Source organism: Gadus morhua, chromosome 8, assembly GCF_902167405.1.
Source record: "Gadus morhua chromosome 8, gadMor3.0, whole genome shotgun sequence".
Classification (NCBI taxonomy): Eukaryota; Metazoa; Chordata; class Actinopteri; order Gadiformes; family Gadidae; genus Gadus; species Gadus morhua.
The window spans coordinates 15,517,149-15,528,959 of NC_044055.1; the positions used below are offsets into that span (position 1 = coordinate 15,517,149).

The 11,811-nt window shown below is 48.5% G+C and overlaps 1 protein-coding gene across 1 annotated transcript in view; it reads left to right on the top strand.

The window, feature by feature from the left end:
• Nucleotides 1–4,800, top strand: part of lrrc24 (leucine rich repeat containing 24) — a 19,170-nt gene extending 14,370 nt beyond the window's left edge. The window contains exons 3-5 of the mRNA XM_030364457.1: nucleotides 1–76; nucleotides 1,089–1,257; nucleotides 2,352–4,800. The exon at nucleotides 1–76 is cut by the window's left edge and continues 203 nt beyond it. Coding sequence (XP_030220317.1) covers nucleotides 1–76; nucleotides 1,089–1,257; nucleotides 2,352–3,646 — 1,540 coding nt within the window. The 3' untranslated portion in view covers nucleotides 3,647–4,800. The remainder of the gene's footprint in view (nucleotides 77–1,088; nucleotides 1,258–2,351) is intronic.
• Nucleotides 4,801–11,811: the final 7,011 nt, after the last annotated feature.

The window sequence follows — 11,811 nt, forward strand, 5'->3', positions numbered from 1 at the left end:
GGACCACCTGCGCATCCTGTACCTGGCCGGCAACCAGATTACCCGGCTGCAGGACTACACCTTCAGGGGCCTGCACGTCAGTACACACAACTTCTGTGCACGCTTCTGAGAGTTAGTCCCTGGGGGAGGGGGGCTCAGCCCCAGAGCCGTTTGGCTGGGAGTCAAACCGCCCGAACCTGCCCTTGCATAGCAATGCTTATATCGCTATGCATCCATCCATGCTTTAGCCACGAGCTCCAGAAGGTGCACGAAGCCCAGTTGGCTCATGGCGGTGACGTGTGTGTGTGTGTGTGTGTGGGGGGGGGGGGTGACGCATGCACACTAGCATGCGAGTCACATCGCCGGGAACATGTAGGGGTATGAGTTAGTGCATGTTTTTTAAAGACGCGCAAGGACACGTCAGCGGCTTGAAAAGGGAGAGCACAACCCCGCCTGAGAGACCGGCAATGAGGCTGTGAGAGTGGCTGCCAGGCAACAGGGTAATGAGGCTGTAATGGCGCCGTTCCCTACAAACACACTGCAGGGGGTCCCAACCGGAAATACCACGATTGGACCACTTGAGGCCAAAATGGCCGTGAAGCGAGATTGCCTGCAAAACTGCAACTGTTTAGTTCTGCCATCATGGCCTTTACTGCCGCGTGCCATTTAGCTCGGCGCCTCACCCCACTACCACCCCCCACCCCCCCCACGTATCAAAATGTCATCGGCAGATTTACGACTTATGTTCACCACAGGGTTTTTAACTCCCTCCCGCCCTGATTTATGAGCTGAAATGGATGCCTTCCAGTAAATTCATCAATGTTTCGGCAGGTTCAATCCAACAAGGTTTCGGCAAGGAGAGCCGATAGGTTAGAACGCTAGGATTCCTTGGAAGGTCCTGGGTTCAAATCCCAGCCTACCTATAGGCATCCTTGAGCCAGAGGCCTGAGCGCTCCCCACTCTGCCTTAATAACATGCATCTTAAAAACGGTCAGGTCGTTTTGATCAAAGAATCATCCGCAAAAACGGCCCCATAGTATTCAAATCCTTTTTCTCGACTCCATTTCCCCCCCATGTGTTCTCCTTCTCCTCCTTGCCTCCCCCCACAGCGTCTACAGGAGCTCCATCTGCAGGACAACAGCATCGAGCTGCTGGGGGACCAGGCCCTGTCTGGCCTGACCTCCCTGGCCCTGCTGGACCTCAGCCGCAACCACCTGCGCACCCTGGGACCCTCCTCGCTGAAGGCCCTGGTCAGCCTGCAGGTGCTGCGGGTCACAGGTGAGCCCTGTCCTCGCACTGGGGCAGACGCACGCGTCTGTCATTCTGTCTGCTATTTGTTCGTCCACTCACCCTCCGTCCTCCTGTTATCCATCAACATATCTATCCAGCCATTCTTCTTCAATCCGTCCCCCACTCATCCGTTAACCTTCATCCATCTAAAACGGCTCTTTTAATCCATCGTCCCATCCCTATCTTCCTATCCACAAATCTGTTTCAAAATATAAAAAATACTTTTGGGTGTCTTTCTTTCGGGTCTATAAATGTGTGGTCGGGCTTGTGCAATACACCAGAAATCCTTTTAGGTGGAAAGACATTAATTATTTTTCACTCCAGCGCACAACGCCCGGTTTCTTCTTCCTGCGCCGCAATGCGTTTATTGTTTGGGAAAAAGATAAAACACCCACAATTATACGAGAGCACTGTACACTTCCAGAGCACCCGTCTTCATGCTGGAATGGCCCCTTTCAACTACAACATACTCATTAGAGCCAGTAAGCCCTGAAGCTCTGAGGACAGCTAATTAGTGGCCCATTACCTCCCCTATCTATAGGCATACTCTGGTGATCAACCAACCTTTAGTGGAACAATTTGCAACCAATCAACCAATGCAACTGACCCAGGTACCAATCAGAAGGCACTAAAGCCCGGAGACCCTTGGTCCACTGCTTTCCTTAATGTGTTTCAGCCATCGCTCTCTAATACCATGCCGCACAAAAACGTCTCCACCCTTGAAAGGGGTTGGCTGGCTTTCCAACCAACCGTACTCGCCATGACTCCAAAGCAGTGATTATTTTTCCTTCACAGATGTCTTGTACTGCCACCAACTTACACTCAATTCAAAGCATGCGGCTGCACTGCAGAAGGAAAGCCAAAAAAATCTGTTTGAGGTCAGATTCTAAAAATAGGCTACAGATATCTATGGCAACTTAAGCACCGATAGAAGGTCAAAAAATACTGTTACAGTTTTGTGCAGTATAAGTTCAGTGCAAATGAATAGATATTCAGAACCCCACCAAAGGCAGAGGAAACTGACCCAGTTTTTTCTCTCGCCTCATCCCAAAGTCAAATGGCGGGTTGTGCTCCTCCGACAGAGAACCCGTGGCGGTGTGACTGCGCGCTGGGCTGGCTGCGGACCTGGATCAGCGAGGAGGGCCAGCGCCTGCTGAGCTCCGCCGAGCAGCGCCGGCTGATGTGCGCCGAGCCCCCCCGCCTGTCCCACCTCAGCCTGGTGGAGGTGGCCCCCAACAGCCTGGTGTGCATCCCCCCCGTCGTGCAGCTGGAGCCCAGCCACCTCACCGTGCGCCTGGGGGAGAGCCTCCGCGTGTCCTGCCAGGCGTCGGGCTACCCCCAGCCCCAGGTCACCTGGAGGAAGTCCTCCCACGGCCGCACGCAGCTGTCCCCGCGGGGCCTGGTGCAGGAGCTGGGCCCTGACGGGGAGCTCTTCGTCCCGGGGCCCGCGGGCCCCGCCACCGCGTCTCCGTCTCCTCCTCCTCCCCCTCCCGCCTCTCCTCTAGGGTCTGACAAGGCGGCGGTGGGGAGCGGCGGCGTGGGCGGGCTGGTGCGTGGCGTGGAGGAGGGCGGCGAGCGGGACAGCTTCGACCCCGACACGGGCAGCGGCATGCTGTTCCTCAGCAACGTGACGGTGGCCCACGCCGGCCGCTACGAGTGCGAGGCCTTGAACCCGGGGGGCGTGGCCAGGGTGAGCTTCCACCTAGCGGTCAACATGTCCTCCTCGTCCTCGCCGTCCCAGTACTGGCCCCGCCTCCACGCCCACCCTCCGTCGTCGTCCTCCTCCTCGTCCTCCGGCAGCTCCTCCTACTTCCACCCGGAGGTGCTGGACGTCAGCCAGGAGCCGCTGTACGAGCAGGACAGCATGGACTTCAACGCGCTGGGCGCCGCCACACAGACCGCCATCGCCATGGGGATCTCCCTGCTGGCGCTCACCGCCCTGCTGCTCCTAGTCATGATCTACACGCGGCACCGCCAGCGCCGCAAGGAAGAGCGCGGCTCCTACTGCACCAGCAAGGAGGAGAGCATCCTGTACGTCAACGACTACTCCGACGGGCCCACCACCTTCTCCCAGCTGGAGGAGTACCGGGACAACCAGGGCCACGAGATGTACGTCCTGAACCACGCCCGGCCCACCCCGGGCCCCAGGGCCGGGGCGTGCCCCATGGTGGGCGGGTACTGCCAGCAGGGCAGCATGAAGGACGCGCTGCTGGACCACGAGATGGTGCAGACGCTGAGCCGCTCGGGCGTGGTCATGGGGCCCCGGAGGAACCCGGCGGAGGGCGGAGAGGGGCCCCCGACGCTGGACCCCGAAGGGCTGTTCCTGGGACAGAGTCTGCTGTTTGGGTCGCAGGTGGCCTACGAGATCCACTGCTGAGGCGCCCTGAGCGCTCAGCGGCCCCCAGAGACATCCGCTTTTTTGCGTCCAGCGAGTGTTCCGATAAACTTTTCAATTCGGCTGGGAAACGCTGCCGTAACCATCAGTGCAAGGTGCTCTGGAGCGTTGCGTCCAAAAAAAAATCATAAATAATGAGCTTAATCTCGGAAGGAGAACAATGGTGTTAGTGCACCACTTGCACTCCAGAATTAGGATTGTTGTTGTACATTGATTGTTTTCGACTCGTTTCGTGACGACAAAAAAAGACAAGAACAAGTTACACTGATGCCGACTTCCAGTTGAACCCCCTGGGTATTTTATGGTACTGTACGTGCCGTTGAGGGATTTGTGTACATCACGCTGAAAGACTTATGTACTATACATTGACGTATGTTAAGCAGGGCAGAAAGATGTACATCGTATTGACAGACTGATGTGCAGCAGTGTTCTCAGACTTATGTGCATTGTGTTGACAGACTTGTGTACAGCAGGGTTGACAGACTTGTGTACAGCAGGGTAAGTAGTGTACGTTTTTAAGGATTTCGGTTTTAATGATACAGTATACTGTGAAGGCACAAGTAAAGACTAGTGTGGTCATTGAACAATTATGAAGCGTATGGGAAAACAGAAATACTTTGATTTGATCAGGATCCTCAGAAAAAGCCAAAGCCACTGTAAAAGAGTGAGAAATACTGAGAACGGGTTTAGGGTTGTAAATCCAGTTTTGTAACGTGAGGTATTGTTTTATGACCTTGTGTATCTTTGTGTCCGTGCTCAACTGTTTTTGAAATTGTTTCATTCTAATTATTTTTACTTGGTGTCGTCTTTCTTACGGCTGCGCATTTGGACGGCGTTGAATCGCAAGCTTTGTCTTCGTTCCATAAGCGCGAGTAGGCGTTGGATGGGTGAACAGCCGGCTGCGTTTTGACCGCAGCGAGTGCGGGTCATTGTGAGTTTCAATCATTCCTGTCTACTGTTTTTATAGTGTTTTCCGTCTCCCTTTTTTTAATGACATCGCCGCAGTCAAAATGTATTTCTGTGTCCGCCTAAATCTGGTGTTCTATGTGTGGAAAATGACCCCGGTACCAGTCCGCTTCTGATGATTACATGTTTTCCGTCTACCGTCTTCAACTAATAAATTGTATTTTAAAACAGCCTGGCACAATTTTGTTTGTGATTGCGGCCCCTGCTTTCAGGATGTTGCAACGGGGACACAAGGAGTCAAGTGTGAGATGCAAGCAGAAATAATTTCCCAGCAGCAGTGATCTTTTAGATAATGACAGATGCAGATGTTATATCAGGCGTTAACACACAATGTGAGCATAAACACTTGTGGTAAATACGTCAGCAACTGACAACAACCGAGACTTGTTTCCAGAAGAATTCCTGTGAATATTGCACCTTTGCACTGTGGCACATGATTTGCATCCACTTTTGGGCAATGTTACATTCTCGCACAGAACAAACGTATGCATGTGACATGATGTGAGCCTAACCTTGTCTCCTGTGATCCCATGGCAACATGCTGCCTACCTACCCCTTCAAAGCAAGGGGGAGGGGCACGGGGAAGGGGTAAGGGGTAGAAATGGAATTGGGCCTTAAGGTATGCGCAGGGCCGTATTAACAATTCACTGAGGCCCTGGGCACCAACATTCAAGAGCCCCCCTCACCCTCACAATATTGTGGACATCATCAGTGCTGAGCACATGGAGGCATGTGCATTTTAATGATACATTATGATGAAATGTTCAACAACCTAGCCTTTGTTATATAACTCTATACAGAGGCATACTGAAGGCCTTACTATTCAATGCTTCAACAGTCATCAAGTGCTTTTTAATAAGGACAACTTATGATTCACAGAAGCACAAATGCCTGAGTATTTTGTTTAGCGGTCCCAACTGTCCAACCAGCTTCTCCATTTTGCATAGTTTTATACTACGTGATTGTCGACAAAGTCACGTGTCAACGTCAAGTTGAAGTTGATCCAGCCAAATTTTTAAGTCTCTCCGCTCGCAGTCTGTCGTACTTTGGGTAGGCACAGCGAGCGAGAGCAAGTTAAATGTAAAATGAGATCTAACAAACTAATTTGGCCTTTGCCATGGGCATTTGCCCCAAGCAATCTTGGCCCCTGGGCACTTGCCCCGTTGTCCAAATGGTACATTTGGCCCAGAGTATATGAGTCAAGTACCTCTGCAATCTCTATATTTTACTCATATCATTTTTTGAAGATGACAGTTAAATATCCTGTTTCTAGCTAAACACATTTGTCAGCTGCCATATATTATTTATTATATTGTCGCATAGTTTTGGCCCAGAAAATGAATATTGGACGTAGGCCCATTTTCTTTGATTCGTTTTAGTTTGTTTTACGTGTCAAAACTGTTAAAACTTGCCACAAATAAGAAATAGGCACAAAATAATACACATTTTTATCAAGCTTATTTGAAGATATCTTATCTTTCTATTGAGGCTCCATATTCACTGTCTTCTCCTCAAAGGGAAAAATCCCTCGGTGATAGAATCCTACCGCCAAACACTGTCAAATCATTGACGAGCGCAAAGCAATATGCCGAGCACCAGGAAAGCTCACAGAGCGGTTGTCTCTCTCCCATCATATAGCCCACGGCGGTAGCAAACCACTCCGCCGTAGGCAACCTTACCTAGAACTCTGCAGCCTATATATCTCAGCCACTGAAAGGGGAAAAATGTGGCGAAGATTGCTTTTTTGCTCCATCCAGCGCAATTATGATGGTAGTGTCACACTGTGTCCTTTCAAGCCCACAAAGGGCCTTTATTTTTGTCTTGTTTGATCAGACGCTTTTCACTGTTCACAATGGTTGTCATTGGTAACCTGGACTCCTGTGTATTTTCCACGGAGTAAGTATTAATCTGGCCAACCTTGTGCCTGCTGTCTAATGTGCCGAGTCTTGGAAGTCAACATGCTTATTAAATGCAAACTGAGTGCACTCTGTTGTTTGTCAAACTCCCGTCCTGGCCGCCTCGGGGTTAGTAATTCAAAAGCACGCAAACCAGAAATTATTATCATAATACGACTGATGCCATGGTGCATTACGCTGATGTTGGGGCTGTAATTTGAGGGTAAAAGGAGTCTTTTTATCAAAAAAGTTGTATATTAAAATAAAATATATGAGAGAGAGAGAGAGAGAGAGAGAGAGAGAGAGAGAGAGAGAGAGAGAGAGAGAGAGAGAGAGAGAGAGAGAGAGAGAGAGAGAGAGAGAGAGACAGAGCCATGTTTGAAAGAGGCAGACTCTGACTGAACATAATAAATGCAGGTTACCGGGGGTGGGTTATTAGTGATAAGTGAGGAGACCTCGTCTCTCCAGGTGAGTGGTCTGTGGAAGAGGCTGGCTCGTGGTGACGTCCGCCTGTTTATTTATTTATCCTAAGAACAGCGGCCTGGCAAAAGTCAAAGCCTAACGAGGGGACGGGGTTGGGGGCTAAAACAACACTGAAAATGAAAAGACAGCAGCACACGTCCGACCATTCCCAACAGACACACTACTTACTTACGATTACAGTAAGCATGACATAAATGGCACACAAACGCAACAAAGGTCCAAAAACATCAAGGCCCCTCGTATCAGACGTAGACTCCCCCCGCCGACACACATTCACACGAGCACAGTAGCATCAGCAGGGTAGCTGGCCGACAGAGGCACCAAGCAACATGACAGCAGGACCACAGCGGCGGGCAACACGCGGTCGGACAAACAGATGTTGCAGCCACAACATGCAGGAGACAACAGTAAGCAGCCGGAGAAGGGACTGCGTGACTCATAACCATGTTGTATTCTTCCGAAGAGAAGCGCGTCGGGGGATCGAATCAGCCTTTAGTCGAGCAACTCCAGAGAGTCTACCTCTGTGGAGGGCCCCCCGTGGTGAAGCTAACTTCCCTGTTGCCCTACAAACCCATGCAGCTGGCTCACTGGCTGGAACTAATTACCTGGGTATTACCACGGCAATTTACCACTTAATTACACCTCAGTAAGGAGGGAGGAAACCGAGGGTACCTTCTCAAATAATTACACTGTAACAAACCAGTCTCAAGTACCTTGAAAATAATAAATTCTTTGTACTGATTCCTTTCAATGCCATCAGTGTACAGCTAAGACTAACGAATGATCTGATAAAAAGTGATGAATGATCTGTAAATTCAAACTTCATGCTTGTGAATGGTGAGTATTTTTGTACTCAATACTAATTGATTTATGATATCTAAAACTAACCTGACCTTGGTTTTTGCTGGGAGGAGGGACCCCTCTTCCGTGTTCCTACTTGTGGACTCCTTCCTCCTGGTCTTGGGAGATTTTCCTTTGCCCTTCAGACGGCAGAGGGTCAGCGAGGTCTGGTATAATGTGGCCTGTGAAGCCCTATGAGACTGGCACTGGGATTAAGGGTGTGGGAGTGTATGTGATGGCTGGTTTAAGCAGCCTCACCTGGCCCGAGGGAGACTTATGGACCCTGGGGCTGGGTTAGGCTGCGCACCTGTTTTGCATTTATTAATCAATGTGCAACTGTTTAAACCAGCCATCAGCACACACACAGTCAGGCAGAGATCTCCTGCACGGCAACATGGAGTACCAGGTCATGTATCATTAGCTGTGTTCAAAATGGTTCCCTATTCACTCACTCACTATTCCTATACTATATAGTGTTCATGATATAGTGCACTATTTAGGGAACGAACAAACGAGAATTCGGACACTACGCTGAACCCGCGTCAACTACGCGTCAGAAAATGCGACGGGTATTTGTGTGACGCAGACAGATGCGCCCACATCATGTTAACAAACCGGGCACTCACGAGGAAAGCTGGAGGTTTTATTGATGTTGAATGTTACATTTCCTCGATCAAGGTTTTCTTTAATTAATTTTGGATGTTAAATTTTGGATGTTAAATCCCAAATAAATTGTTGACATTTCTAAACGAAAGCCGGAGACTCCATCATTAAATGTATTTGTTTTCGCTGTTATTCAGCTTCTTCTTCTCCTCTGGAACATTGTATGTACACTAAAATTTGGGGTATTTTAAGTGCACTATATAGTGCATGAAACTAACCACTGAGAATTCGAACACCACTACAAAATGGCGAGCACCCTATAGAGTGCACTATATCCGTGATAGGGAGCGATTTCGAAAACAGCTATTGCCTACAAACTCTAACAATAAATCTGTCTTCCAACATCAACCTCCGCGGCGTCCTTGTCTGGTGGAGGCCAGGTAAAGTCACCCAGGTGGTGTCTGGCATTGTCCTTGTTACACTGTGGAGCCTCCAGACAAAGAAAGGACAAAGGCTGGTGGTGTTGGAAGACGGCTGATGGCTGCTTTGACCAGTGCACACTGATTGCTCAATGTGTAACAGGTGTGCAGCCTCACCCAGCCCCACAGTCCTATCAGTCTGACTGGGGCCAGCTGAGGCTGCCTGAACCAGCCCTCATCCACACACACCGCACAAAGGGCTATACAGATAAAGTTGATATTGGCATCCCATGGCGAGGTGGCCGTGGAAGTGCATTCTACAAACAACTAGTTTAAACGTAATCGAACCAAAAATGCCGCTGTTGTGTTACTTAATGCCCCACAGCGACATTTACAGGGTTTAAGACAGACGACAAACAATCGTATAATACCGAAAAGCAACCGAAGGAATCACAAATTCTCGTCTTTCGTATTTTTTATACACACTATCTACTATCGACCTTAAGCTTTTGATGAAAAGATTACAAAAAGATTCCCGCCGTAAAGCAAAGCCATAAAGCTTGTACAAATCTCCGGAACACATCAGTGGCTGAGGCGTAGGCGCACTTGGATCTGTCCCTCTCTCTACCTCTGTGTGTCTCCCTCATATTGAAGTCTGTCTTTGATCCCGTCAAACAAGGGTTGGACCAAGGGCATGAGAAAAGAGAGGGAGGGAGCAGGTATAGAGACACAGGGGGAAAGAAAGAGAGCGACCTGGTGGATCTAGTTTACGGACAATGAATACATACGTTGTTATTCTTTCCCCTCCAATTTCCCCTTCATTTTGTTCTCCAGCCACTTTTCCTTTTCGATTGGCTTGGCCGGGCTCGATGCACGGGAATGAGATTCTCTATGAGGTAAGGCATGAAAAATCTCACGGATGAATGATTCATGCGATTCGCCATTCACAGCGGTCCTTTCTTTCCTACGAGTTTGAATATCACAAAAAGAACACAAAAAACCCCGATTTCCTAGGAGGCCCTCTGAAGTGCACACGGAGAGCTTATAGAGTGGTGTCGTAGTTCTCCTGGCATTATTCAGAATTACAGGGAAGCCGTTTGAAATTGAACGCCGGTGGGTCACGAACACGGAGGAATCAACATAATAGAGCATCACAAGCCTCCGTTCACAATGGATCTCAAGGACAACAGTTTAATTACTGTTAGGAATTATGAAAGGACTGTATTGTGTTGTGGTGCAGAACATCATTTTGTTCATTTTCAACTATTCACTATGACCCTTTTGATGATAAGCCATTAAGAGGAAATATGCTTTGAGCTAGCTAGCTCGGCGAGATCGCAATGTTCCCCTAACAGAGGGAATGACAAGAAACTAGCTGTTTCTTAATATTATTATCCACATTAACAATATTATTATCCGCATTTTTGTGGGAATAATAAATCAAGTCAGAAAGAAGCGTTAAATTATTTAAGACATAAAAAAAATCTAAGTGCTACCTGACTATACCAATGGGGATAAACTGCCGTATATAACCGTGCCTTGCAGGAATATAATTAAGTTAGCCTCCAAGCATTGCGCTGGACAGAATATCTGGCAGCCGACCAACAAGATATTGAAAATAAAAATAAAAATAAATCTAATAATGTCAACAATGCTCACACCGCTACTCAACTCAGCAGGGAGATAAACAGATTTTTCAAGGGATGTTTGGTCTATAGGTAACGCCCGCATTCATAAAATCCTGCTTTCCAGGCGCGTTTTTTGGGAATATTGTGTTTGGGTGGGGGCAGAAGAAATGTATTGATAATACACAGGTTAAGGAAAAGTAGCCACTAAAGGACCGCGTGGCGTTCAGGCCCCTCACTCACCGCTAACGCAATAGCATTCTCCAACAGCACCCGACAGAAGAGACATTTGCTTGTTGCAATATAAAACGTAAACGGCTTAATGGGATAACTCCAGTAGCACAATAAAATTTAATTTCCTCTGCTCATTACTTAAACATTTCCGTCATGGCATGTCCGTTCCAATAATCGACAGCAGAATAGACACTTTGTTGTTCCAGTGAACATTACGGTTTAATAGAATAACTTGAGTTACAATTAAATTGCTAATGTAGTCCGCTCATTATTTAAACATTTCAATTAAGAGTTGTCCTTTTCAATCACCGACTGAACAACAGACATTTTGTTGGCGTCATAAACGTCATTAACAGAAGGTTGAACGGGATAGCTTTAGTGAAAGTGAGGCTCCTTAATGCCGCCGTGATTCAATCGGCTCAACCACTAATTGTGCTTTCCAATTCCGTTAATGTCAGGTTACCGTTAAATCATGCGGGTATTACATTGGGGTCCGAGGGGTTACGACTCCCAGACAAAAAGATACGCAGCTTCAAGCCCCAATGTTACACAGCCTTCCTCTAGTCGTCTTTTTGAGCGTCTACCTACTCGTTACATCACCTGTATCTATATTCCCTCCAAATCCCTTTGGACGGAGCGAATTTAGGACGTACTATCCGCGTGAATATAAAAGATTCACAACGGGAATCAATATGGCCTTGTTAAAAATCCTATTGTTTTTATTGCATTGTCTGAATGTGGAACACGCTCGCACGCATGCACGCACGCACACACACATGCACACAAGCATGCACATGTACTGTTCTCATCTGGGGTGTTTGGGTGTAAAGTAAGGAGCCAGTGGGGGCCTGATGATAGTAGAGCGTTGACAGCAGGTATGAACATGTAGACCTGGCTCACGGACTGAGCCGTCTGCACTCCAGAAGGTGTGAGGGCCGTCTCGGTTTATTTAGGCAACATTGACTTTCTTTTGGGGCCGATCCGTTGTCCCCGGCAACTCGCGGGCTCAGGAGCTCGGAGGCCCCAGAGTACATTCCAGTGCAGTGCCAGTTTGCCCTGCTGTTGCCTAGCAATAACATCAT